The 26,877-nt window shown below is 44.8% G+C and overlaps 2 protein-coding genes across 9 annotated transcripts in view; both read right to left on the bottom strand.

The window, feature by feature from the left end:
- Positions 1-12,804, bottom strand: part of STIMATE (STIM activating enhancer) — a 54,746-nt gene extending 41,942 nt beyond the window's left edge. For all 4 annotated transcript variants that reach the window (XR_009009505.1, XR_450382.2, XR_009009506.1 and 1 more), the window contains exon 1: positions 12,514-12,804. Coding sequence is in view for 1 of the 4 variants with exons in the window: in XM_007174773.3 (XP_007174835.1) it covers positions 12,514-12,673 (160 nt within the window). In the remaining 3 variants the exon portion in view is untranslated. The remainder of the gene's footprint in view (positions 1-12,513) is intronic.
- Positions 12,805-14,277: 1,473 nt separating this feature from the next.
- Positions 14,278-26,877, bottom strand: part of SFMBT1 (Scm like with four mbt domains 1) — a 136,971-nt gene continuing 124,371 nt past the window's right edge. For 4 of the 5 annotated variants that reach the window (XM_057555348.1, XM_057555347.1, XM_057555351.1 and 1 more), the window contains 4 exons: positions 22,938-23,116; positions 22,512-22,757; positions 21,519-21,647; positions 18,324-20,406 (listed from right to left, as the gene is read on the bottom strand). In XM_057555348.1, the coding sequence (XP_057411331.1) occupies positions 20,266-20,406; positions 21,519-21,647; positions 22,512-22,757; positions 22,938-23,116 (695 nt within the window). In that variant the 3' untranslated portion in view covers positions 18,324-20,265. Of the gene's footprint in view, positions 14,891-18,323; positions 20,407-21,518; positions 21,648-22,511; positions 22,758-22,937; positions 23,117-26,877 lie in introns of those variants that run through there. The other variant, XM_057555350.1, reaches the window with a different exon arrangement.

Genomic DNA, 26,877 nt, shown 5'->3' with positions numbered 1-26,877 from the left:
AATGGTTGTTTCATAATATTTTGGCCTCTTTCCTGACTGCTTATAGAAGGAGGGTGAGTTCTATACCAGTGGCCTCTTCTCTGGCAAAAGCCTCATCTACGTTTGCATGGGCTCAAGTGTTAAATTTATTCACATAGGAAAGATTCCTCTGGCTTCAGCGACATGCCCTACTGGATTCCAATCTCAAAATGAAAAGCTTTTAGCTTTTCCTAGTCCACCTATCATGCCTAGAAAAGTAACCGCATTGATGCTCTCAGCGAAAAACCAAGCCGATGAGGGACAATGAGAACCAAATGGTGTTGAAGAACTCCACACACAGAGGACATGGGAAGCCCAGAGGTTAGAGGAGCAGTGTCCCTGTGCCACGAATTGCATGTGAACACTGCACACACAGCAGTGGAAAGCCCCAGCACTGGAGTGAGACCCACCGGGTTTGAATTCCAGTATCCCACTTATTGGCTGCCACAACGTTAGACAATTCACTTAACCGCTCTGTGCCTCAGTTTCTCCAGGTATAAAATAGGGTAATACGAGTACCCACCTCACGTGGCTAATGTGAGAAGTAAATGGTAAGGCGTGTACAGGGCTTGGCACATAACGAACACTCTACAAATGTGAGTGCTCAGTATTGTCACCAGACCCAAAACTGGCCAAAGCACCTTCAGAGCCTGTGGTTCTGCCCTCCCACCCAGAAGAGGCTTTACAAGGAAGACTGAAAATAGATCCTACATTTAAATGGTCTCAAAATATCTCCCCACAATTTACTTATTAAGTACTAGGGGGAAATGCTACCTTCACATTGAAGACACCCAGAGGAACCACCTTACCCAAGATGTCAGAGAATTTCACCAATACTGGGATAAACCAACATCAGGTGCCTGAGGGTCTGACACACTGAAGAGGTCACAGCATCACTTACGCAGCATCCCCACCAAAAACACACAGCCTGGATGTAATCATGAGAAAACATCAGACAAACCCAATCTAGGACATTCTACAAAGTCACTGGCCTGTACTCTTCAAAAGCATCAAGGCTAAGACGACAACGAAAGGCTGAGGAACTGTTACAGGCTAAAGAGATGTGACAACTGAATCCAAAGTATGACCCTGGACCGGGAGAAAATAGCTATGAAGACAGTACTCAGGCAATTGATGAAATCTGAATATGGACTGCGGATTGATAATAACATGTTAATGTTAAATTTCCCAAGCGTTAATAATTGTACCATGGTTCTAAAAGAGAACACCTGTGTTCTTAGAAAATGAATTCTGAACTATGTAGTGATTAGAGAAGAGAAAGATCTCAGTCCCCCACCTCCTAAGTCTCGTTGCTCTCCCTCTGAGCAGCTTCCCAGTAGGGAGCAAGCTTCTGCCTTGGCCTTGAGCACCAAGCCAGGGTGCCAGCACCAGCTTGGCAGCCAAGCCAGCCCAGCCCAGCCCAGCGAGAGGCAGAGCCATGCAGAGGCCTAACCTGTACAGTACAGACTGTATGCCCTTCAACTTCAAAGGAGAGCAGTAATGGCTAAGGTCGTTAGGGAGCGCACTTCTTGGAAGATGCGGAGGATATAGCGAGGTAGGGTGGGAGGAGAAAAGCATTTAGGGGAAAGAGGACTGTGGCTAAGGGGAGGAGTTGGGAACGGGTCTGGCAGGTGTTGGGGCTGAGAGAAGAGCAGCAGGTGACATCTTGCTGCAACCCACTGTCTGGTATCATGGCTGTTCTCCTTGGCCTGGGCTACGGTGTCAGACTGTGGTGGCTGGAATGTCTGTAGCAAAGAAAGAGCTCAGAAACGAAGATGGGGGCACCAGGTCCAGGAGCCCGGCTGGCCTTCAGGACGCCAGGATGCCACCTTAGTCCCAGGCAAAGAAGGACCCACTGCATAACACCACTGGCAGCCATGGCCAGTGGGAGCAAGGACCCAGGAGCTCCTGGTATGGTTCAGCGGTCCACCTGCTCTGAACAGGGTGAGACAACGCCCCCCGGCCCCAGCTCTCCTTGCCCTCACGCCTCACATCACTGCTGACCAAAATTCAGCCTGAGCCTTGTCCATGCTAGCCTGGCCCGAGAACCTCCACTGCTGGGAGAACAAGATCACTATAAAACGGCTGCACCCAGGACACTGTCCCATCCGCAGCAGTGGTCCTTGAACTCAGGCAGGTCCTTAGAAGGACTACAGTGTTTGTTGGATGTTTCCCTGGAGATTTTTACCTATTTGGCGTATTAGTAAATTATTTAGTTTAACACATGTTGAGAAAAACAAATCAATATGTAATCTGCTAAGCAGACTGAGAAGTAATTTAACATTCCTGTTTACTCTAATTTCATGTAACAGAATTGGATTTTTTTTTTTTTTTGCCAGTAACTGATGAGCTTTCTCACAGAGAACTTGGGGACAGAATTATACAAGCAGGGCTCTTGCCAGAAAAAACACATTCATTTAAGTCTCCCTACACTGTGTCTGTGGGACCCCAACACCCGGCCCTCGTCACCAGCCTGAGGGTGGGGCAGTGGTGGAAACAGCAGACCTGCAGTCCTCAAGCCTGCTGCCTGGAAACCCCAAGAGCAAAATTCCAGCCAGAAGGACAGCGCATGTGTGCTGCACACCGTTCAAGGGAGCGCTGAGTGAGTCTCCGCTCCGTGCACGGCCTAGATGGAAACACCTGCAAATATTTTAGCTCCAAACTCACCACCCAGATAGAAAAACCTGCTCTCATGCTCTGATGCCGCCTGGGCCAAGACACAGTGTACGCGGGGCTGGCAAGAGGCTCGTGTGCGCTGCCGCTGTTCTCTCTTTCCTCAGGACCGCGGCCCGGCTTGTGTCATTTAACCCAGGAGTTGTCACTGAGTCATCTTTCTGCGTCATTTTTCATGTTATTAAGCGAAAATGTCTTCAAAGAAAACAGAAAAGCCCATGAAGAACACTGATGAGCTTAAGAGGCTGGAAAAGCCCACGGACTAGAACACAAGCTGGGGGGAACTAAAGCATTTTGAGAAAGGGGAACGTGTAAAAAACACGTGTCCCAACCTACTGTGCACACAACTTGGTCCATGAGAGAGAAGAGAGAAAAAACAGGAAAGCTCTTGACACCTATCACTCTTTGGTGAAAGGAAAAGCCACAAATCCTCGACACCAAGTCTTTAGAAGAAATTTTAGAGCCAAGGAAAACACTGGTTGAGCGCCCCAGCCTAACCCTTCCTCCCCCCTCGCCCTGGGGGAGGCTGAGCCTAGCCAGCTCCTGCTTCCTCCTCTGGCAAAGTGGCTCAAGTGGAACCTGACCATGGCGTAAGATGCCCTTTAGAATGCAAAGGATGCTCTAAATCAAAGGGAACACGGTGGCGGGGGGAGGGGGGCGGCATGTCAGATAAGCCGGGGCTGCAGTAACTCAAATGAGTAGTCTTTTTCTCACAGGCAAGCATGCGATCTCAGGGGCTGGCAACCCCGCTGTACTAGTGCAGGAGTTCTAGAACATGCTGAGGACTGGAGTTCTCACGGGAGAGGTTCTTTAGCAAAGCCCAACCCCACCACAGCCTGGGGCCCCACTCAAAGGGGCTAGAGGTTTCCAGGCTTATTCTCTGTGACCACACCCAACAGCTGTCCACAACCAAGGCTGAACCAAAAATCCAGGGATGGAAGCATCTCCACTTTGTCTACACTTGTGTGGAGTGTGGTGGACAGTCAATAGAAGCCGGTTACGAATAAGGAGCTGCTTCCCTTATTAGCTAAAAGCAATGTCTCCAGAGCCACACGGCCTGGCTCTACCACTTACTGGCTGTGTGACCTTGGGCAGGTTACTTAACCTCCCTGTGACTCAGTTTCCTTATGTATGAGACGGAGACAATATTAGCACCCACCTCTCAGGGTGGCTGTGAGGACTAACTGGGCTAATACACGATGCCTGGCACTGAGCAGGCCCAGCAGGTCTGCCCACATCATCACACCACCTGTCTCAGGAGGCACACTTCCAATAGGCTGGGGGGCTGGGAGAAGGTCACTGGGTTCCCCTTTCTTTTCCTGCAGCCCCAAAGATACAAACAGTAGACCTTCCCTGGGAGACCCCATGAGGTCTAAAAGGAATGTGATGAAACTGCTTTAAAACAAAGGTTCTCAAAGAAACAATGCAAAAGGAGCCTGAGGTAGGGACTTCCCTGGCGGTCCAGTGGTTAAGACCCCGCACTTTCACTGCAGGGGGCCAGCGTTCAATCTCTGGTCAGGGAACTAAGATCCCACATGCTGCGTGGCTCGGCCAAAAAACAAAACAAACAAACAAAAGGAGCCTGAGGTAAACACAGAACCTGACTTGATTTAATTCACCATCCTTTTTAAGTTTAAGTTGTAGAAAATAGGCCTGAAATTGAAAAAAGGCGGCTCTCTGGAATCCCTCCAAGCACACTGCCTCTTTTTCTGGGAGCCTCTGTCCCCACTATCTCCAGTCCCCAGAACCGATGGCCACGCTCGTGATCTCCTACCTGGACCTTTGCCCTCACCACTCCCTCTGTTTCGAGAGCCCCTCACATCTCCTTCACCTCCAGTGTTGTGACCAAGCAGGGCTTCCCTCAGAGATGGTTCCCAAGGTCTCCTGGCAGAATCCCTCATCACTCCTCTCAAGTCTGTTCAAACATCTACAGCCCTCTTCACACTGCAATGGAATGATCTGCCAGCACGCACGCAGCCCACTCCAGCTGTGAGTCCCTCAGGGACAGGGGACTGGGTCTCAGCTCTTCTTTGTCAAGGCCACACTTGGCACCCAGGTCCTTAACAGATCCATTCTGCTAGAGCTCACATGAGAGTCTGCATGTGACTGAGTCTACAAACTGAACAAATGTAGTTCTTAACAGGGGTGATTTTCCCCCCAAGGGACACTGGGCAATGTCTGGAGATACTTTGGGTTGTCACAACAGGGGTGGGGGAGCTACTGGCATCCAGTGGGTAGAGGCCAGGGATGCTGCTAAACATCCTACAAGGCACAGGACAGCCCCCCAAAACAAAGAATTATCTGGCCCAAGATGTCAATGGTGCCAAGTTGAAAAACCCTGAATTAGACGGATAACTTCCTAGCAGTGGAGTGATCTAAAAGAGATGCATGGACCACTTCTACGTACACATGAAGAAAAGGATAACTCTTAAGGGCCATCCCTAACTCTTAAGATTATTATCTACGCTCCTTATAATCGTATAGCACTAGGGAAACAAATTCTGTGAAAACTTGCAGGTAACTTGAAATACTGAGGGCCCTGCAAACCCCTCCTCACGAGTTACAGAATGGACTCATGTACGCCTCCCCTGCAGCTCCGGGAGGCTCCGCCTCAGAGGCTGGACCTCAGTCCCAGGGTGGGCTTGCCATCCTCACATAGCCAGGGCAAACCTTCACAAAGGCCAAGGCCAGAAAAGTGAACCTAAGATGGAATTCAAACATGCACGAAAGGACTGGGAGGTCTTTTCACATTGACATGTTTAACGTTATCAATAGGCACAAAATAATCTGAAGTTCCAGATAATACTCTGGACATAAAGAAGAATCATTAAGAAAGAAACTCGGAATTATACAAATAGGAAAAAAAAAGGGGGGGGGGTGAAGTAGCCAGGGATAGAGAGTAATAAGTGCACCCGTGGAAAGGGGTGAAAAAAGGCATCGGGGGAAGTGGCTGAGAGAGACTGGGGCCTGAGGGACCCGGCTTACATCTCAGCTCTGCACCTACCAACTGGGACCTTGTGCTACACACTTCACCTGCTCACTGTCCTTGTTTGCAGAATGAAACAACCCCTCCCTTCCAGATTCCTGTGAAGCATGTCAAATGCTCAGCACAAGAGCCGGCATACTAGGGACTCAATAAAGAGCCAGTTGCAGGAAAGTGGGCTCCAGCGGCCAGTGGTACCACCTGCTACCACAGGACCTGGGGCTGTTGAAGCCAGGGACTCAGATGCAGGTTCGTCACCTGTAAATGGGCTGCCCCAGTCCACCCACTGCCCGCTCAGGGCCCACGTGAGACTCTGTAGGCGAAAACACAAGAAAGGGTCAGGTGAAGGAATGAGATTATTACTTACACCAAAGCCACCTGGTTTGAGTGTCGGCTAACTTGGAATTGGCAATCGCTATGCTGTCTGGGTTACAGTTTTTTTTTTACTATTATGCAGTCTAAGAGAAGAGGGCTAAAGGTAAACATGTTGAGTAAACAAGACCGAAAGGGAAATGTTTAACCTAATTCAGAAAACAAGGGGGCTTCCCTGGTGGTGCAGTGGTTAAGAATCTGCCTGCCAATGCAGGGGATACGGGTTCGAGCCCGGGTCTGGGAAGATCCCACATGCCGCGGAGCGACTAGGCCCGTGAGCCACAACTGCTGAGCCTGCGCGTCTGGAGCCTGTGCTCCGCAACAAGAGAGGCCGCGATAGTGAGAGGCCCGCGCACCGCGATGAAGAGTGGCCTCCGCTCACCGCAACTAGAGAAAGCCCTCGCACAGAAACGAAGACCCAACACAGCCAAAAATAAAAAAATAAATAATAATAAGAAAACAAGTTACTCAAGCACTTGTGAGATGTTCTTCAACTGAGTTCTGAATGCGAATACTGTAATGACAATGAGGATGACATCTTGCCTCCTACTATGGAGGGCCCAACATGTGCCTGACACTAACCCAGCTTCCTTACACACACCCTTCTAATCCTCAGTTCCAGAAAAATCATCATTCCCATCTTGCTGGGGAGGAAACCAAAGCTTCAAGAAATACGTGGGTTGCTCAAGGGCAGTATGTGGCAGAAGCAGAAATGAAAGCCAGGTCAGATGGGTTCCAGAGCCAGGGATTCTGCTATTTTTAACCATTTGTAAAACTCCTTCAACAGGAGGAGACTTCATCTTCACGCAAACACTATACTAACTGCAAAGGATTTTAAACAGCTCATTAAAGCAGTAAAGGCTTGATAGGTTCCTATAGGGCAACACTTGAAAAACAAAGGTAGTTAAAAGGCAAAAAATGCATTACAACTCAGATTGTCCCCTAATTCAGATAACTCCCTCTTGCTCTGATTTTATTCCAAATTAGTGAAGTTTTATTATAAATAAAGGAGATCACCATTATGGATAAATACTACCAGATGAATCAGCATTTAGAAAACCGAAAACTTTCTGAAAATAAAGACCCCCTAACGGGCCTCCATGCTAATGCTGGCCGTATTCCTTTCCCCTGTGGGCACAACAGCAGCCTGGGATAGAATGCTCTTCCTGTGCCTGGGCTGGCACTCCGGGGTGGGGGAGGAAAGGAAGTCGACATTATTGACTGTGTGATGGGTGCCAGGCCCAGAGATGGCACCTTCACATATGAGCTCCGGCTCCATTTCAGCGATCACTGAGTTTCGTTATTTTACCAGAAGTGAAAAGTTACTGGGGAACAGGATATTCACAAGATCTCAAAGTATTACCACCACAGAGATAAAGTATTAACTGCAAAGGGGAAAATGTACCCTACAAGGGAGAGAGCTGGAGACGTGCCCTCTCTGCCCAGTAACTGACCTTATCACTAACAGCACCGCCTGGTGCTGTGTAACATGAAGCACACAGCACTGCTCACGCAGTGTTCTTGCTGTAAAAAAGGTCATCGCAATCTAATGGCTCCTCCAGACCAACTCAGGAAACATAGAGGTCCATGAAACACCCAAACACCGCAACAAGGTAACACCCAGACAACTCCAGAAGGTGGGGCACCGTCCACAACAACTGGCCAGGACTCTTCCAAAGGCAATGTCAGTAAACAACAACAAAAACAAAAAAACTCGTGTGTGGTGTGTGTGTGTGTGTAGGGGAGATTCTTTTAGGGTGAAAGTGACTTAAAATCATAACCAGATGCAAAGTGTGGACCTTGATTAGATCATAGTTTTAAAAAAATTCCAGCTATAAGAGACCTGTGATGTTAGGGGAAGTGTGAATATTAGATATTAGGTGATATTGCAGGGTTATAAATTTTCTTAGGTGTGATCATGAAACTGTGGTTATGGGGACTTCCCTGGTGGCGCAGTGGTTAACAGTCCACCTGCCAATGCAGGGGACACGGGTTCGAGCCCTGGTCCGGGAAGATCCCACATGCCGCGGAGCAACTAAGCCCGTGCGCCACAACTACTGAGCCTGCGCCTCTAGACCCCGCGAGCCACAACTACTGAAGCCCGCGCTCCACAACAAGAGAAGTCACCGCAACAAGGAGTCTGCGCACCGCAAGGAGGAGTAGCCCCCGCTCGCCACAACTAGAGAAAGCCTGCGCGCAGCAACGAAGACCCAACATAGCCAAAAATAAACAAATAAAAAATAAATAAATTCATTAAAAAAAAAAAAGAAACTGTGGTTATGTAGACAACTATTCTTATCCTTAGGAGACTCAACTGAAGTTTTTAGGGATAAAGTGTAATGCTGGCTGCAACTTACCTTCAAATGGGTCAGCCAAAAAAAAAAAGTATAAAGAGATAAAGTAAATGTGGCAAAAGGTGAACAATTTCTGAATCGAGGTGGAGGGCAGATAGGCATTCATTGTATTATTTTCATCTTTTCTGTATATTTGACATTTTCTAAGATAAAAATTAGGATGGCGTGGGGACAGGTGATCCCAGGAAAGGTTGTCCCAACACGCCTATGTCTGTACAGAACACACAGGGAGGCCAGTTCACCACGCGCCAAAACAGCACGGACTCATTTGACATTAAGATTTCAAAGCTGGGTAGACTAGTCTGTGATGTTACTTTGGGCCTCAGGAAATATGCTATCATTTCTCAGCACCATCAGTGTTCTCATAAAACAACAACACCCTCTCTCAGTTGGATAGTCCCCAAATCTGTAACATGAAAATAGGCAGGTAGATTTATCCAAGCTCTCAAAATGCTTGTTTTGTTAAAAAGCCAATTCTGTCTAGACTTCAGCCCAGGACGCTGATGGTGCATGGTGAAGGAGGCTTGAGTTTGCTTTGCATTTACAGGTCCTGAGAGTAAATACCCCTAATGCCAACACACACACTGGCTAATACTGACCTTTCGCTGATGGCTGGGCCACTGCCCTGTGCTGGAACACACAGGGCAGCTCCAGGACTGCTCAGCTCTGCTCTGCTGTGACTTCACTGAGTCACAGACTACAGATAAAGCCACCAAAACAAGCTGCTCGGCAAGTAGAGTATGACAAAAGTCCCTCGTTTAAAGCATTTCTTTCTACTCAGACACCCGATGACTTTCAGTGACACTGCAGAAAACCCAGAGGGGGAAGGCCCTTTAAAAGCTTGCCTCTGGGTTTGTTTGGCTTTCCTTGGACACACAGGGTACCTTAGCCGAAGCCTCCGGAAAGTTCACCCCCTGAACAAGGCGATGCTGACACTGGGACATGCCAGCGGATGGCGGCTTGTATGTTTATGCAGCTTAAAGAATCAGCTATATAGATCAACTGCCACACCAACTCTCAACTGCCTGGCCAGAGACGTCTGAAAATCCCCACACAGTGAGCCGAGCACCAGGATGAGAAATCCCCGTGAGAATCAAAACCCTCTCCTGAGATATAAGAGGGTCTTCCTCCAGGTAACCTTTACCTCTAGGTAAAAAACACAGCAACCTGTAAATGGAGAAAAAGTAATTTTCTGGGTAGAAAAAGGAACATAAAAACAGTGGTCTGAGGATTCACTGAAATCAGGATGTGAAGTGACGAAAAATACCACACAGCCTGTATGGCAGAGAAATGGGTCCATCCTATATAACAGGGCTGGTCCAACAGGAAAACGGAATAGTGCCTGCCCTAAGAACTGGGGAGTTGTCAGAAGTGTCCGAGCCCATCGCCCTGGAGGAGGAAAGCACCGGAAGGGAAAAGACTGTGACTCCAAAGAGGAGAGGGACTGTTAGTTTCAACTGCTCAGGAGAGATGACTGGTATTTAAAATATGCTTGGGGACTTCCCTGGTGGTCCAGTGGTTGAGACTCCGTGCTTCCACTGCAGGGGGGCACGGGTTTGACCCCCTGGTCAGGGAACTAAGATCCCGCATGCCATGCAGCACAGCCAATTAAAAAAAAAAAGAGAGAGAGAGAGAAAATATGCTTGAAGAAACCAACGATGGAATTGATAAAGGATGGAGTGGCCTCATCTTAACGAACCCAGACCTCCCTCAAGGGCTGCAAGGTGAGCAGTCTTGTCGTGGGAGCCTGGCACTCCTGACAGCAGCTCTGCCAGACTGAGGAACAGGCACTGTGACCAGGAAGACAGCCAAGCAGCTTGCAGGAGCAATTCCTTGAAACCACCTCCACCCCCTTTCGTTTTCCCCAACAAAGTCCACTTCAAAATGTAAAGCACTTCCTAAGAGATTTCCTCCTCTTCCCAGCCCTGCAAAATCAAAAAGCCCCACAGTTCTATTTTAATAGAACCAACAAGTTTAAGAGAAGAAAGGTACTTCCCTGGCTGGGTCTCGATCAGTGGGACTCCCCTTGGGCTGCTGTCTGCTTCTAGGTGGGAGAATAGGGCTCTCGATCCATGTCCATGCCTGTATCCAGGGCAGACACGGCTCTAGCCTTTCCAACTCTTCCCTCCATCACCCCTAGTCATCATTGTCCCAGGACCTACTACCCAACGCCACAAGCTCCCTCCACGTCTAGCCTTACACTGAGCAAGAAACCACTTCCTAGTTCTGCCTTTGTATACAGAATATACCAACCACAGCGGGATTTGCACTTGTGCTCACAGTGAAGATTAAGTAAAGAAGTGACTGCGTCCCTGAAGACTCGCAGGGCCAGCACCATCACTCTGAACACATTCAACCCGGCACACTTCTCAGCTGTGAGCAACTCCGCCTGTCATAATCACATTTCCCTCTCTGAATCACAAGTATCAAACCCCAGGGAATTAGTGGGGCCATCAGCACCAATCAAACCCATAAAATAGCCAGGGCTATGATAAGAAATCTTAGGTCAGGGAACAACATTAAACCCTAAGCCTGGAGTTCCTTTAGAGAGAAAGGAAGGTCAGCTGGAGGAGAGAAACGTGGGGAGGGGAGTGCAGACCCACGCACATTGTCTCGAATATACAGACATACAGTTCATGCACCCAAGTCAGAAGCTGATTTTCGCTAAGTCGTCACAAATTATTACTGTGGGAACAAGTGGGTATTTGTTCAGCAGGGAAAACAGCAAGGCAAGTAGAGACTAAAAAGGAGAGAAAAAGTAGCAAACATATACAGTCTGGGACTTGTTGCAAGACTTATGAAAGCCAGGCAACCAGAAAAAAAGTGGTGTCCAAGAATAGCCTCTTCAGGGTTACCTAAAGCTTGGGAGAATTCACCCAAATAAGCCGCACATCACAAACAAGCAAAGGTGCAACTCCAGCAACTGGACCCTACAAGACACACACACACAGCTTCAGGATCCTTCCCAGATGCCAAGGAGCATACCTTCTGCAGGAACTTCCCATTCTGCCCACGTGAGCACAGTGGGGAAATTTTGAGAACAAGTCATTTTGGAACACCTCTGTCAAAATAGTTATAACCCTTCCTTTCCCTGAAATGCAATCACAGGGCTACTAGGCCTCTTGTCACTTTAATAAAAGGAAGAATGTACACTAAGAAAACATAACCCCTCAACACGTGGCACACATGACAACACGTTGTAACTTCTGGTTTTCCAGAAGGGCTATCTGGGGCTTTCTTCCCCATCATGAAGCTCTCAAGGAAGGGCCCCTGATGACTTAGCACAGGAATTCTAAGACCTCCTCAGACCCTCTGAGTCTGCCTCTCCACTAAGCTCCTAAGTTGCCCAAGTCTCATGGAAAGGAAAGATACCTGAAATATAAACAAAAGTGGGCTGGGAAAGGGAACAGCCAGGGGATACCTGACATGCAACTTAATTAGGAAAGGTTGGGACAGAGATGGAACAGGTGAGCCTGTTCAGGAAAAGGAGAGGAAAAAGGAGATGCGGGGAAGAAGGCAGTCTGGGTGGGTCCGGCTCCAACCAAAACAGAAAATTAAGCTGAGGGCGAAGGGCCGGGGCGGGGGAAGTAGTACTGGGAACGAAATGCACGGCCTAATAAGCCAGGTATTGCAAGGTGGCAGGATTTACATGCGAACGGGACATAGTAAATCCTGAAGTGAAGGTGAAGAAAAAAGCTCAGTATCAGACTGGGGGCGAAGGGGAGGCTAAGAAGAGCCTTTAAAAGGGGGCAGAAAGGAATATGCCTCCCGGGGGTCATGGCCGTAGGCTGTTAAGTTGGGTAGCTTTAATTTGCGATGACACGGTTGCAGGGGGGCATCTCAGAAGAGAGGTGTGCGCGGGTGGGAGAAGAGGAGTAGGGGTGACCCCTGACTAGAGGCTGCCGCGATAAGGCGAGGGACCCAGGACCCTGGGACGGGGCCAAAGATCCCCCTCGTCTGGGAATGCCCAGCCTGGGCTCGCGGGAGGAAGGCACCTTCGCCAAAGGGCCCGGGTCCCCAAGGCCTGAACTCCTCAGGCAGGAGGGTCCCCGAGGCCGGTGGGCCCGAGGCCCGCGGCGCAGGGCCTCAGGAGGGCGGGGGTCCCGGACTCACGCATCAACGTGCTGAAGGCCACGACGCCGAGCAGCCCCTGCAGGAAGATGCCGAAACTGTGCATGAGCGCACCGCTCTCGCAGCGGCCCGCGCCGGACGCTACGGTGGAAGGCGGCCCGCCCGGCATTGAATGGCTCGAGTTCCCGGCAGGACCCTGCATGGCGGGCCTGGCGAGGGGCGCTGGGCGCCGCCTCCCGCCCGCCCGCCGGGCTTCGCTACCTGCGGGGCCCTCGCCGCCGAGCCCAGAGTCCGAGCCGGGAGCCGGTACCTCCGCCCCGCGGCCGACTCGGCGCCGCGCGTAACGCGACGTCTGAGACCGCAGTGTCTGATTGGCCAGGCCGGCGTGGGGGCGGGCCTTGGCCGCTCCTACTCTCCCCCCACCACCAGGGGCGGGGCTCCGGCCGGAGAGGGAGCGGTGTCTTGGGTCCTGACCACAGGTAGACCAGACCAGGTGAGTTGGGCTGCGCAAAACGGATTGAGAGCCCGAGCCCGGACTCCGAGCTCCAGGTTGGGAGGGCAGGAGCAGGTTAGATCTGTGACAAAAAAATTTTTTTCCCTCTAAGATAAACCCCTGAAGAATTTATGAAAAAATACTTCTGGATTCCACCCCCAGATTCCGATTCAGTTGTTCTGAGACGGTGGCCAACAATCTGCATTTTCGGCAAGCAGCCTGGATTATTCTGAGGCAGGTCGTTGAGGAAAACAATCTGACTCCGCACACAAGCATATTCTTTCCAACCCAGACCTTCGGCGTCCTTGTACTTTCCTTGTTAGTACCAGTACCCTGGCCAAAGGCTTGTCTTAGATTCATCATTCAGGCCCCGAATCGACTTTTCCTCCCATAAACGTAATTTAAATGGTCATTTCAATCCAACTGCCTTCATTTAAAAATATACAGGGTATATGCTGTAAACACGTGGATATAGCCCCATCTTGTTCATTTTGAACGTGATTCATAAAAGAAAACCAGGTTGTTGGTATTTGTCAGTCTCCAGGGCCTCCCTCCACACACACTCACATTTATTCCCACTCAACCCTTTCTGACTCCTCAGAACCTGCTCCCTTCCTCTACTTGGGCCTTTAGTCCCCATTCTGTCACCTACCCTCTCAGCCGCCTCTGGCTTTTCTCCAGACACCTCTTGTTGGTGCTCTCAGGTCCCTGATCAGGACTGCATCCACTTAATGCCAGTGTACACACAGTATTATTCCAGGAGACATTGGGGTACACTTGTTGAACAATAAATACCAAACCTAGGGGAAGTTCCCCTAAAGATAGCCATCAAGAAATTCCAATTACATAAAAGGTTCAATGCTATCCAAAAGCTTTCTTGGTTAATAGGAATATTAACTTGATTATCTGGAGAACACAAATGCTACTGGCTCCCTAGAGCCAATTCCCCAGCCCTTCTCTTACAATGCACTTCCACACCTCTGTGCCTTTACATGGCATTCTAGCTGCATGGAATACTGTTCCCTCTTCCCTGCTCCATGAACTGCTACGCATGCTTGAAGGCCTGCCTGACCCCACTGTCCCCACTGTGCATCCACATTACCTTGTGTGTGCTGCTCCACCAGAACTTTTCAGACTGCTAAATTAGATGGCTGTTCACACCTCTCTCTCCCAGCTGAGTGTGAGCCTCCTGAGGGCAGGAACTGATTTTTTACTCGGCTTTGAATCCAACATAGTGCCTGGCACAGAGAGCATGCAACAAAATGCTTTTTAAATTAAACTGATTTTTAATTTATAAAATTAAAAACTCTCCACAAGTATTGACAATGGGAAAATACAGAAAATCAGGTTAAGAAAATAAACAGGTAAGGAAAAATTGCATTACCGTCTTTAAGTCTAAGAAGGTCCCTTATGGGGATGTATGCTCAGCAGTTACAGTCCGCGTTTAGAGAGAACCAAACAATAGGATGTGTCCTTAAAGCCGAAGAGATTGTAGTTCGGCATAAGGAGATTATTAATTGCTTGAAGACACAGCTCAAGGAAAACTGCACATAGAGCTGAAAAATGAATTTTTTTGACAAAGCAGTGCTCTGCACATCCAGATGTGGAGGAACCCTAAGGCCCGTCGCTGCTGTGCCAAGGCAAATGTAAAGAACAAGAAGCAGTCTTCAGAGATCGGGGCAGAGTCCTCGGTGCCGGGAGCAAGCTCACTATGGGAAATTCTGCTCTTCCTACCTTTTCTGAATGGCAATTAAAAAGTACCCAGATCAGAGGGGAAAGGATCAGACAGCAGGATGGGGGGAGAATTCTGGAAAGGTTAATTTTATTGAAGCAGGTAGGAACTTTCTCCTCCATTCAGAGATGATTCTCTGAGGTCCCACTGGAAACAGTTTTGAAGGATTTACTCTGGTCAAGATGCCTTCTTTGCTGTCAAAGGAAGTTAAATATACCTTAAGACCTGTTTTAATTTTCTCACGACCACTTAAAACTGTCATAACATACCACACGTTTATATACACTTATTTACAAACCAAAAAAAAAAAAACCCACGCAAAATATTCATCCAAAATAGTTATTTTTTAATCCCTTGAAGTTATACCATCAAACTTGATGGGAGTTATTTTAATAGGTATTCTTGTGCATATTTCTCCTTAAGTATACTTTATCCTCAATGCATAACTTTTAAAATTAAGAGAAAAACAGTAAGCAGGAAGGATACAACGCAATATGCATTTCATTTTGTTCCAAACAAGCAGCTTAAAAAAAAAAAGAAAGGACAACATACATTAAAGTGCATCAGTTCCAATGAGTTAGTATTAGAAAAGGGCCTAAGGACAGTGCTGGAACCAGCCAGGAGTCCCACCCTCGCAGGCCTCTGATTGTCTTCAGAGAATAGTCAACAAAAAAGAAAAAAAAAAAGAAGAGGAAAAAAATGAGCACTTAAAAATCTGAAGAGAAACATTCAAAGTACACTTCCCTAGAGACTTCTTGCAAAAGGAGATAAGTTTTAACTTTGTCTAAACTTTGTAACCTCCCTCAGTCATCTGCTTTGTGACTTGATTTGCCCCAAGAGCCTACCTTCATCCTTTCAGCACTATTTGCTCACATCCACTCTGCCAAGTTAGGCATGCAGTTAGATAAACTAAAACGTGTAGAAACCCGTAGGACTGAGTTCCCACGCATCCTGAGAACAGGCACACCTATTAGTAACGGTAGCTTCATATCACTAGCCAGTGTCATCCTTTGCCTCCAGACATAGTCGGAGACCCTTGCCTCCCACAGCTTTAACTCCATTACTGCTGGAGTTAAAGACATGTCCGGCAAGGCTGTGGCTTGTTTCCCTTTAAGACAGTCCTTTGCGATAGGCCACGGCACCAGAACAGACCCAAATGGTGTGTCAGGTCAGAAAAGACATAAAGGAATGGAGTTTTAGGCCTACTTCTCCATTCCTCCAACCCCACTCCTGGTTTTGCTGGTTCTTGCAAAAATCTAAGACTTCTGAAACCCTAGAACGAAGAAAATCAATCTCCAGTGCACTTATGGCCCACCACCTTCTATACCTTCACCCTTAAGGCTGCCCTCAGAAACAGAACTACCTGTGAAATCTGGTACAAGTACAGAGGAAATCCCAGGTGAGCAGGCTTGGGACCAGATCCGTTTGGACTGGGCTTGGAGTTTAGAACTCTCCTGCCAAAACTCCAAGTCCATAGGTGACTTATTTAGATAAATTCAAATTTCCAAAGTATGCACATCCTGACACAATGGGAGGGAATCATCAAAATTCACTAGCAATACATTGTAAAGTGAATAAAATCAAGGAAGAGTTATACGTGCATGAAAGTGATTGATTTCTTTTTGGTTTTGCAGGAGGCTCTGTCCTACAGGGTTTCCGAGCCAGCACCATGACCATGACACATGGTTACTTTGGGTGGACCCAGGACCAAAGACATTCAAATTTTTAAAGGGGGTACCCAGTCCCTACTGAGATTTATACTTCATTTGCTAGTGCTCCCCTCTCCTTCATCTTCAAAAGGCCAACTGATAACACGGAACACTTTTGAACTTATACACACACACACACACACACACACACACACAAACATCCCCAATATACAGGACCAAAGTTCAAACTTGGTGTGTGTTTCCACTGCCGAGGCTATGCTCCTAACAGCTCTCTCAGAGTATCTGTGGGCATCAATCAAACCAGCACATGGTATCTTAAATAAATGTCTTTGGTGATAGGCACCAAGTAAACAGAAGTGCCTATGATAGTTTTCCCAATGTCCCCATTTAGTTAAATCTTACCTACAGTTCCCTGATGTTCTGTGTGTGCCCCAGAAATACTTTCTGGCTTGGGGGAGGGGATGGTTCTGAGTACTATCCAACCTGAGGCCTCCTAAAGCTTTTACTCTGTATTCAGTTATGGTATTAGTGACTGAATTGGTACAAGTAAAATGTATTCAAGTCCTCAGGAAGCTTTGGTCCAATGCCCTCTCTCTCACAGTGAGAAAAATTTTACTTCCAGGAGAAGGAGCATATAAAGGTCAAGTTCTGAACTGGTTTTCTATGACTGCCTCTATCGTAATTCAATAAATATTTACCCAAGAAGCCCATCCCTTCCAGAGGTTGGTAACTATCCTTCCCTGACCTCTTATATCTATAATGTAGATGCTGGGAGCCACCTACAATGCTAAAGAAAGGCAGATAGGACAAAAGCTCCCATTAATGCATTTCCTGCATTAGCCGCCTCAGTTCTGCTTCAACGGAGAGGAATGGAGGTGGTTTACAAATGAAAACAGCACAGTCCCCAGAAGCCCACAAAATATAGTCAAAATGTCACAGCAAATCTTCGCATGCAGTAAAAGGTTTCCCTAAGACACCAGCACTACAATAATAGGCTTACATTGGTCAGTCAACTTCAAGGTCCAGGAGCATGATATAATCCATTCACCTGTTTCCAAGCTTGTCAATTCAGGATCAAAAATGGATCCTGGAAAACTTCCTGACCTTAGGGAGGCTATGGAGCCAGCTGAAGGTGAAACTTAGACAAATGCAGTCCCTCATAATGTACCTCGCACAGATTTAAGAGGTTGGTATCTTTAAAAACCGAAGTTCATATACCTATTGCAACATAACAAACATTTTACCCCAACACGGTGAGCTGTTATCAGGCTTAACATCTGTTTCAGAATAACGACAATCAGACTGTCGCCGCTGGCCAGTCCAGCCCCAGCCACATTATGAGGCAAATGGAGTCTAAATTTTATACTTAAAAAAAAAAAAAAAGCCCTGTGCCAAATTCCCAAACAATTATCCTCTCTTCTGTGACCGCCAGGAATAGGTGCTGGGGGTATATAATACTTCTTTAATGTAGTTGCCTGATAAACTATTATCTTGGTATGAGAATGCAAAAAATATTAAGGGAAACCCTACTTACTTGTCCAATTTAGAGTCAGCTTCTCTCTGGGAGAAAGCTGAGCTTGAATAATCATGGCATAAACAGACAAGCTGGCTGGGGCCCGACTCTACCTGATCAGAGACTACTACTTAGGGCCGTGTGTTTCATCTTGCAGGGGCTTTGCCCCCTCACCTGTGAAGGGAGGTGTTTTAAATTCTATGGTTTCCGAAGAAGTCAAGAGAGAGACAATATAACATATTCACTGTTGCATTTGGTAAATTCTCTTATATAAAATCTCATTTTCCTAAATAAGACAACAATGTTAATTAGTTCCAGACTTTTTTTGTTTCATTGATCTTCTTCAAGGAACTCTGCCTTAGTGCCTTGACTGCTGAGCTCTCAGGAAATTTTATTATGCAAGATACCCGCCTCCCCCGCCCCCTCCCCTCCCCTCCCGCCGAAACTCTATCTACTTAATGCTAACTGTTCCCAAGCATCTTATATATGCTTCTCTTCCAGGGGCATAGAATCAATCAAAACTTTAAAAACTATATCTCCGATAAGTTCAAACATACTAACTTCTACTTAAATGAAGTGTCTTTCCAGGTATATCTGGTAGTAACCTAAGCAAAGAGTTGATGCTTTAATATATGGTTTGGTTGGAGGGCCTGAGTTAAGGTGGTTCATAAATTATCCAATGAAGAGAAGATTCAGACTACAAATGTTTGCCAAGGTCCATAAAAACACGTGGGGCAGCGGGGGAAGAAAAGGAAAAAAATCACAATCAGTTTAAATTTGTAATAAAATTACCTTGTATTTGTATAGCTGTTTAGAATTTACCCAGTTTGTAGTTTTAAAACATTTTCAAATCTTGAAGAGGAATGATTAGGTTATATATTTGCAGGTAACTAGGATAATTAAAACACACACACACACACACACACACACACACACACACACACTCAGCAAAGCAAACCATTTAAAGGAAGCAACCTATGTATCTTTCCTCATTCCACATGGCTGGAACAGTACAGCAAATGCTATTATTCTATAATAGCTAACAGTGCAATCATAAGTGAAAATTTGCCTGTTTAATACCAACTTGAGCTGGGTCAAAAGAAACACCTAAAAGAAAACTTGAGTTGTTGAGTGGGAATTGACCGTAGAATACATTCAATTTAAAGGTTTAACCAAAGAAAGAGTAAACGTGACTAGGCAAAGACGTTTCTAGAATCCTTAACCATCTCTCAATCTTTATCCAGCCACTGAGGACATACTGTGACGGAAATGCCATGCTCTGCATCACCCCTCCTAAAACTTATTTTCTCTGTTGTGCTTCTACACTATCTGCCTGGAGACACCGAGAAAGATGGGGAAATGGGCTTTACTGTGGGTCCAGGGAACACCTACTGATTTTTACCCCAAGTGGGGACTCTCAAAATGAAAGACAAACAACTGTAGAGAAAAGTAAACACAAAATAAAAGCCTCTGAAGTCCCTTCGAGAACTAATAGGGAGAAAGCAATTCAACTGAAATAGCAACAATCTTTGAACTACTTGAAACAGGAAGCCCAACCTGGCTCAAGATGCAAAACAATGACAGTAGAGTTCTTAGATCAGTCAGTTAAGGAATTGGTGTTAAGTGCCACACATTATTTTTAAGAAAGCAAACAGTGTTTTTTTTCCTCCAACTCTGTCATAGTTTTAGTGTTCATGTAGCTTAAAAATGGTATCATTAAAACAACCTCATACATGGCTATAAGCTCAATTATCAACAGAGGTAGTAAACAAAGGAACTCCTAAGAATAGATTTTAAAATGGATCAAAGTGTGACTGTACATTCAAAACCCTAGAGCCACATAATCATCCCCAAAATGAACTGTTTTAATTTAAAAAAGCTTAAAAAACACAATGACAATGAAGCACTGATGTGCCTTAGGCACAGTCCCAAATCAGTGCTGACTTAAAGCTAGGTTCTCTCTTTCCAAGAAAGAGAAAGCAGAGAACAAAGTTCAATCTACAGTGGGAAGGAACGGGAAGGAACAGAAAGAACAAAAAGAAAACCAAAAGGGTGCTTTGCAGCAACCTAGATTATTCTTCGTTTTCAGGCCACACCAGTGGAAATGCTTATTCTTCTTATATGAGTCTTTTCTTCACAACCTTTATTTTTTTAAAACTGCAATCTGCTGAACAAGAGATGCCCACATTTTCACTGGCAGGAGAGCCACTTCTGTGCAGTTTTTGCTTACTCAAGTGTGGGTCCTCCTTCCCTGAAAGTGCAAAGAGAGCAAGCCGACACCTGCAGGGCTCAGAGCCCCAGGACTATTTCAGCTCCACTTGTAGAGCAGGGCGAAGGATTTGCTGCATTTGTGCTTCAAAGATACAGCTCACTTTGGTTGTCCTTCTCAGTTGGCAAACTGTTCATAAAAAGCAAACTTGATCCTCTCTATGTGATGGCAAAGTTTGATGGCAGGGCCCAGTTTTAAGTCCATGCACTCTTGAATGGTGGGAAGGGTAAGGAGCAACAGGGCCTGCCCATCAATTTCCTGTTAAAGCATAAAATACAAATCATCTGTGATGTGCATATGAGTGGCAGCTCGACCATTACAGCCCTGGTTCACTTCGCTTTGTCAAAATCAAAAGTCCCTGTGCTTTTCCTTTCATCACTTTTTCCCTTTACAGAAGTATCACACACTTCCTTTTAAATGCCTCTCATAGTCCTCCATACTAATCAATCTTCAGAATTAGTAATAAAGGGGACTTCCCTGGTGGTCCAGTGGTTAAGAATCCACCTTCCAATGCAGGGGACGCGGGTTCGATCCCTGGTCGGGGAACTAAGATCCCACATGCTGTGGGGCAACTAAGCCCATGCACTGCGACTACTGAGCCTGCATGCTCTGCAGCCCGTGTGCCACAACTACTGAGCCTGTGAGTCACAACTAGAGAGCCTGCGTGCCGTAACTAGAGAGAAGCCTGCATGCCGCAACTAAGACCCAACACAGCCAAATAAATTAAAAAAATAAAAGAATGAGTAATAAAAGTTTTACCAAGGGTAAGAATCCATTCTGCTCTGCAGAAATCCAGTAAATTAACTAGCCTACAGTAACCAGCAACTAAATGTGCCAGAAGAAATATCTTTTTAGAGGACTCTTTCTAAATCTGAAAGAAAATATTACCTATAAACTGCAATGTTTTCCTACTCTGTAACATTCATAAAAGCCTGACCAGCTTTTCAAAGATGTTCAGTTTTGAATCTCCTCAATTATCAAAACAAAATTTATCTCAATATTTAAGGCCACAGACTATTTCTGTGAGAGCCTAACACATTATAGATGTTAATTATTTTTTAAAACAAGCAGATCGTTATTTTGGAAAAGAGGAGGATAATTAAGTATAGCATGTGTAATTTAAAGCTATTTAATAGGGGATGGAAACAAACTCTTAGGAAAAATGAGAATGCAATAATATAATCTGCTTCAACTATGGAGGCAGTCAGATAAGTAACTTTTTATCATAGTTCTACTCCTGAGAAGGGAAATACTTTTTTTTCATTTTGGATAGAAATATTTTTCCTTAGACTTGTAAATAAATTGCTATTACCTCCACAGCCCTCTGCTAAAGAGATACATTACTAAAACCTCAAGGTCTCTGTGATTACCTGGTCTAGGAATATTCTTGCTAAGGGAGCACAGTCGGTGGATCTGATGAACCGCACAACATCCGCCACACTCCACTTCAGGGGGTTACTGTCCAGGTGAAGCCTTTCAGAAACTTCAATCCTTATTTCCTTCATTCCCCACGACAAAAGCAAACCAAATGGTGTTAGAGCTATTTCATTCTAAGAAAGTCTCTACATAAAGTCATAACCCTTTAAGGCAGGATTTAAAGTGGTTTTAGGACATGATTTCTCCCAGCAAGGATGGCAAAGGTCCATACACATTAGGTACTCAGGAAATGTTTGTCTTTTATAATAAGAAATATTAACGGACAAGAATTCATCTCAAAGTTTCAGCACAAATAATTTGGACAATTTAACAGAGAAAAATAGTTTTAAAATCTTCCACTTGTTCCTTGGTTTATTTCAGGTCACTCTCTGGCAGGGTGCAGAAGTAAATGGGCTGGTATTTCTAATAAGAGAAGGCTTATCTAAATTATCAGGAGAAATCGTTTTTAACCACTTCTGTTCACAGACTATATTTAAAAAGCAATCCAGTTTTAAAACACTAACTTAACTGCCATTCTTATAATGCATGTATGTGTTAATACACATGTATGAATCTACCAAACAAAATGGTTTAATCAGAACCAAAAAGATAATTTATTACTACAAAACCACATATATTATGAAAAATATCAAAAGGCAGTTTTCCCTAAACTAAATGACAAGTTACTAATAAACTACCAATGAAACTTTTTTTTACTTAAAACAAGCAGCCATTCTGAGAGAGACTTTCCTCCTGATAAGTAGTTCATCTCCAAATAATCCCTGAAACGCAAGTAAATCACTGAATTTGGGATGTTTTAAAAAAAGACCCAGGAAATTCAACTGAAGCCATAGTGAAATAAATGTAACGCCAACATCATTAACGATTAGATTCTAGAGGGAAATTGTCAAGAGAGAAAAAAGACACTGTAGTTTTAAAATGGGTACCTTTGGTGAAGGAGGTTTATTCTCATCATCAGAAAATGAAAAAGTGCGAAGCTCTCTTTTTCTTCTCTGTCTGTCTGGAGGCAGTGATGTGGATATCTCACTTTGGGTGGGAGAGGAGGAGCATGATTTTTTTTCTGACATTTCTGACTCTTCCTGTAGCTCATCCTGTTGCTCAGATGTACTGCCCTCACTTAGGGAATCATCATCCCCTTCATCTGGGTCATCCTCATCTTCACCTCCACTTCCCTAGAGGACAAGGAGAGAAGTCTCAATGAAATTCAGGACAAATCAGTTCCTGGACCACGAGACCATCTTCCATTGGCCAGAGATCCGAATAGAAAGACCTGCAGGTATTCCTTCTGTCTGTATCGTAAAGCAGGGATCTCTTGGCTTCTAGACATTACAGGTACATCATAGATCTCGTACCTGGGGAGAGCCCGCTGGGGTATTATCAACAGATGCAGAGGAGCGTTTCTTCTTATGAACAAAAACATTTTTTCGCCTCTTTCTCCTCTTACTTGCTTTTTTCAGGGCACATGCTAAGTTACTATGCCCACCAGGTGGCCTCCCAATTCTTTTATTTTTCTTCTTTCCATAGTAGTGTGCTAAATGTGAATGACAAAGAAAAACGAAGTAGCTTCATTATTTTTGTGTACCTCAAACCACAAGAGATTCCACTAGCATAGCACAACATGGGTACAGTGTATTTGATTAAGGTTAAATTCCATACAATGGAATAATCTTGACTATAGATTCTGAATATACAGTTTGATTAGTAACTGACAAATGCGTAAACCTGAATAATCCTCCCCCTAACAAGATACAGAACATCTCTATTAACCTAGAAAGTTCCCAGGGTCACTTCCTAGTTAGTCCCCCTCACCAGAAATAATCATTATTCTAATTTCCATCACTATAGATTAGTTTTGCCTCATCTAAGGATACTCTTTCCAACAAGGCTTCTTTCACTCAGTATAATTTTTTTTTAAGTGTTTCTTCTTTTTTTTTTTAATTTTAACTTTTTTTAAATCTTTGGCTGCATTGGGTCTTCGCTGCTGCACGTGGGCTTTCTCTAGTTGCGGTGAGCGGGGGCTACTCTTAGTTGCACGGGCTTGTCGTTGCGGTGGCTTCTCTTGCTGTGGAGCACGGGCTCTAGGCGCACAGGCTTCAGTAGTTGCAGCACGTGGGCTCAGCAGTTACAGCACACAGGCCCTAGAGCATGCGGGCTTCAGTAGTTGTGGCTCACAGGCTCAGTAGTTGCGGCGCGCGGGCTCTAGGGCATGCAGGCTCAGTAGTTGTGGCGTGCAGGCTCTAGAGCACAGGGTCAGTAGTTGTGGCACGTGGGCTTAGTTGCTGTGGCATGTGGGATCCTCCCAGACCAGGGATCAAACCGTGTCCCCTGCATTGGCAGGCGGATTGGCTTCTTAACCACTGCGCCACCAGGGAAGTCCCAGCATAATGTTTTTGAGTTTCATCTATGTTTTGTGTATGAGTAGTACATTTCTTCATATTGATGAAGAGCATACCATTGTATGAATATACCAGTTTATCTATTCTCCTGCTGATGGGCCCCTGGTTGTTTCCAGATTTTGGCAATTATTAAGTTGTAGTGAACATTCTTGTACAAGGCTTTTTAGTGGGCAATGTTTTCATCTTCCTTGGGTAAATACCTAGGAATGGAATTGTTGGATCATATGGTAGACATATGATTACCTTTAAAGAGACTGCTAACAGTTTTCCAAAAGGGTTATATAATTTTACACTCCACCAGCAATGTACGAGAGGTGTAGCTGCTCTGTACACCTCCGCCAACATGTGGAATTGTCAGTAATTTTCATTTTAGCCAATCTAGTGGATATACAGTAATTTCTTATCATAGCTTAAATCTGCACTTCCCTGATGACTAATGCTACTGAACACATTTTCATGTACTTATTGGCCATTTGCATATCTTTTTTTGGTGAAGCGTTTATTCAAGTCTTTTATTCACTTTTTAAAATGGTTTTCTCTGTTTATTTAATTTTTTACTGAGATATAATTCACATAACATAAAATCCGTCATTTGTACATATTCAACGGTCTTTAGACACAGACTATGAATGAATACACTGTTGTGCAGCCATCACCACTATCGAATACCAGATCATTTTGTTTCTCTTTTTATTTACTTATTTTTAAATTGAGGTAAAAGTCACATAACAAACAACTAAACATATAAAAATGTACAATTTAGTGGTATTAGTGTAGTCACAATGTTGTACAACTACCAGCTTTCTCTAGTTTCAAAACTCCTCTTTTTATTGAGTTGTGAGAGTTTTTAATCTATGTGTTTTTTTTTTAAATTTTTATTTATTTATTTATTTATGGCTGTGTTGGGTCTTCGTTTCTGTGCGAGGGCTTTCTCTAGTTGCAGCGAGCGGGGGCCACTCTTCATCGCGGTGCGCAGGCCTCTCACTATCGCGGCCTCTCTTGTTGCGGAGCACAGGCTCCAGACGCGCAGGCTCAGTAGTTGTGGCTCATGGGCCTGGTTGCTCCGCGGCATGTGGGATCTTCCCAGACCAGGGCTCGAACCTGTGTCCCCTGCATTTGCAGGCAGATTCTCAACCACTGCGCCACCAGGGAAGCCCCGAGAGTTTTTAATATATTCTGGAGACAAGTTCTTTGTTGGATATACGTATTAAGAGTATTTTCTCATCTGTGCCCCCTCAGGGATGCCAAAACAAACAAATAAACAGGAATATTTTCTCCAAGACTGTGGATTGTCTTTTCCTTTTTGTAAATAGTATTATTAAGAGAGCAAAAGTTTTAATTTCGGTAATGTTTAATGTATTAGTTTTTCCCTCAGGTTAGTGAATTCTGTGTCCTCTCTAAGCAACCTTTGCCTAGCTCAAGATCTTGAGGATACCTCCTTTGTTTTCTTCTAGAAGCTTTATAGTTTAGCTTTTACATTAGGTCTATGATTAATTACCTTGAATAAATTTTTGTATATAGTGAGGTGGAGCCAAGGAGTTGTTTTTGCATTTTCAATTTGGATATCCAATTGTACCAGTGCCATTTGTTGAAAGAAATTCCTTTCCCATTAAATTTATCATTTTTGTTGAAAATTCTTTAACTATATACGTTTGTCTCTATTTCTGGACCCTCTATTCTGTCCTATCACTCTGTTTGACTATTCTTTCATAAATACCCCACTTTTGATTACTATAGTTTACGGTAAAACTTGAAGTCAGATAGAATAAGCCCTCCAACTTTACTCTTTTTTTTCAGGATTGTTTTGACTATTTTAGGTCCTTTGTATTTTCATATAAATTTTAGAATATAGAGACAATTCCAAAAATGAAATATACCTAGTTTAGCTCTGAGTTACATATTAAAGTAATATCAAAATATAACGTAATTTTTTGCAAAAAATGAATACTAAAGGATATAAATCCATTTGATATCATTCAAATTACTAATTGGGAAAAATTATAAAGAGTCCTAAAATCTAGGCTAATTTCAATTATATCATTGTAAAAAATAAATTCAAGACAAAAAGCATAACATAATCCACATACTTCCAAAGGCTCAAATTGGTGTACTTATACACGTGCTTATGTGAACAGTACATTTCACTTAGCCACTAATCATTGCAATTTACTAAACTAAGTGCTGAATCTGACACAATAATAATAAGTTAGACAAACCCTGCTCTTAAGGAGTTTACAATCCAATAAATATAAATAGAAACTAGGTTATATACTCCCATATGGTTTTGTGATTCATATCCTAATTAGAAAACTTGTCAGGCTAAATATGGACCTTGGATCAGCAGCATCACCAGCATCTGGGAGCTTGTTGGGAATGCAGACACTTAGGCCCCAGATACCCACAGGCCTGATGAACCACAACCTCTATTTTAACAAGATCCTCAGATAATTTGCACACATGATAAAGTTTAAGAGGCCCAAAATTAGAGACCCCCTAAAAGAAATCTTCAAGTTTTACGAGGTAAAATCCACCTCTGTATTAATTCTCCTAAGTGACATCAGGGCTTGTGGGATGTAAGGAAAAGTAGGATCAGAATTTTGTGTTTGGGTAACAATGCCTTGACAAGACTCCAAATTAAACATTTCATTCTGAATGCCTTTTTTTTTTTTTTTTTTTTGCAGTTTCACAAAAGAGAGGATAAGCAATGCGAGGCAGCAGGTGTTGTTATGACATACTCCTGCCTCCTGCCCAGCACTCTCACCCCAGTGTCTGCACAGCTAGCTCTCCTGCTTCCTTCACTTTCTTGGCCACCTGTATGAACAGTACCCCACCTGCTAGCCTTCCTCACTCTCCTACTTTGCTTATTTTGCTTCATTTTTCTCCATAGTACTTCTAT

This window comes from Balaenoptera acutorostrata, chromosome 10, assembly GCF_949987535.1.
Source record: "Balaenoptera acutorostrata chromosome 10, mBalAcu1.1, whole genome shotgun sequence".
Classification (NCBI taxonomy): Eukaryota; Metazoa; Chordata; class Mammalia; order Artiodactyla; family Balaenopteridae; genus Balaenoptera; species Balaenoptera acutorostrata.
This window is presented reverse-complemented; position numbering and strand designations above follow the sequence as displayed.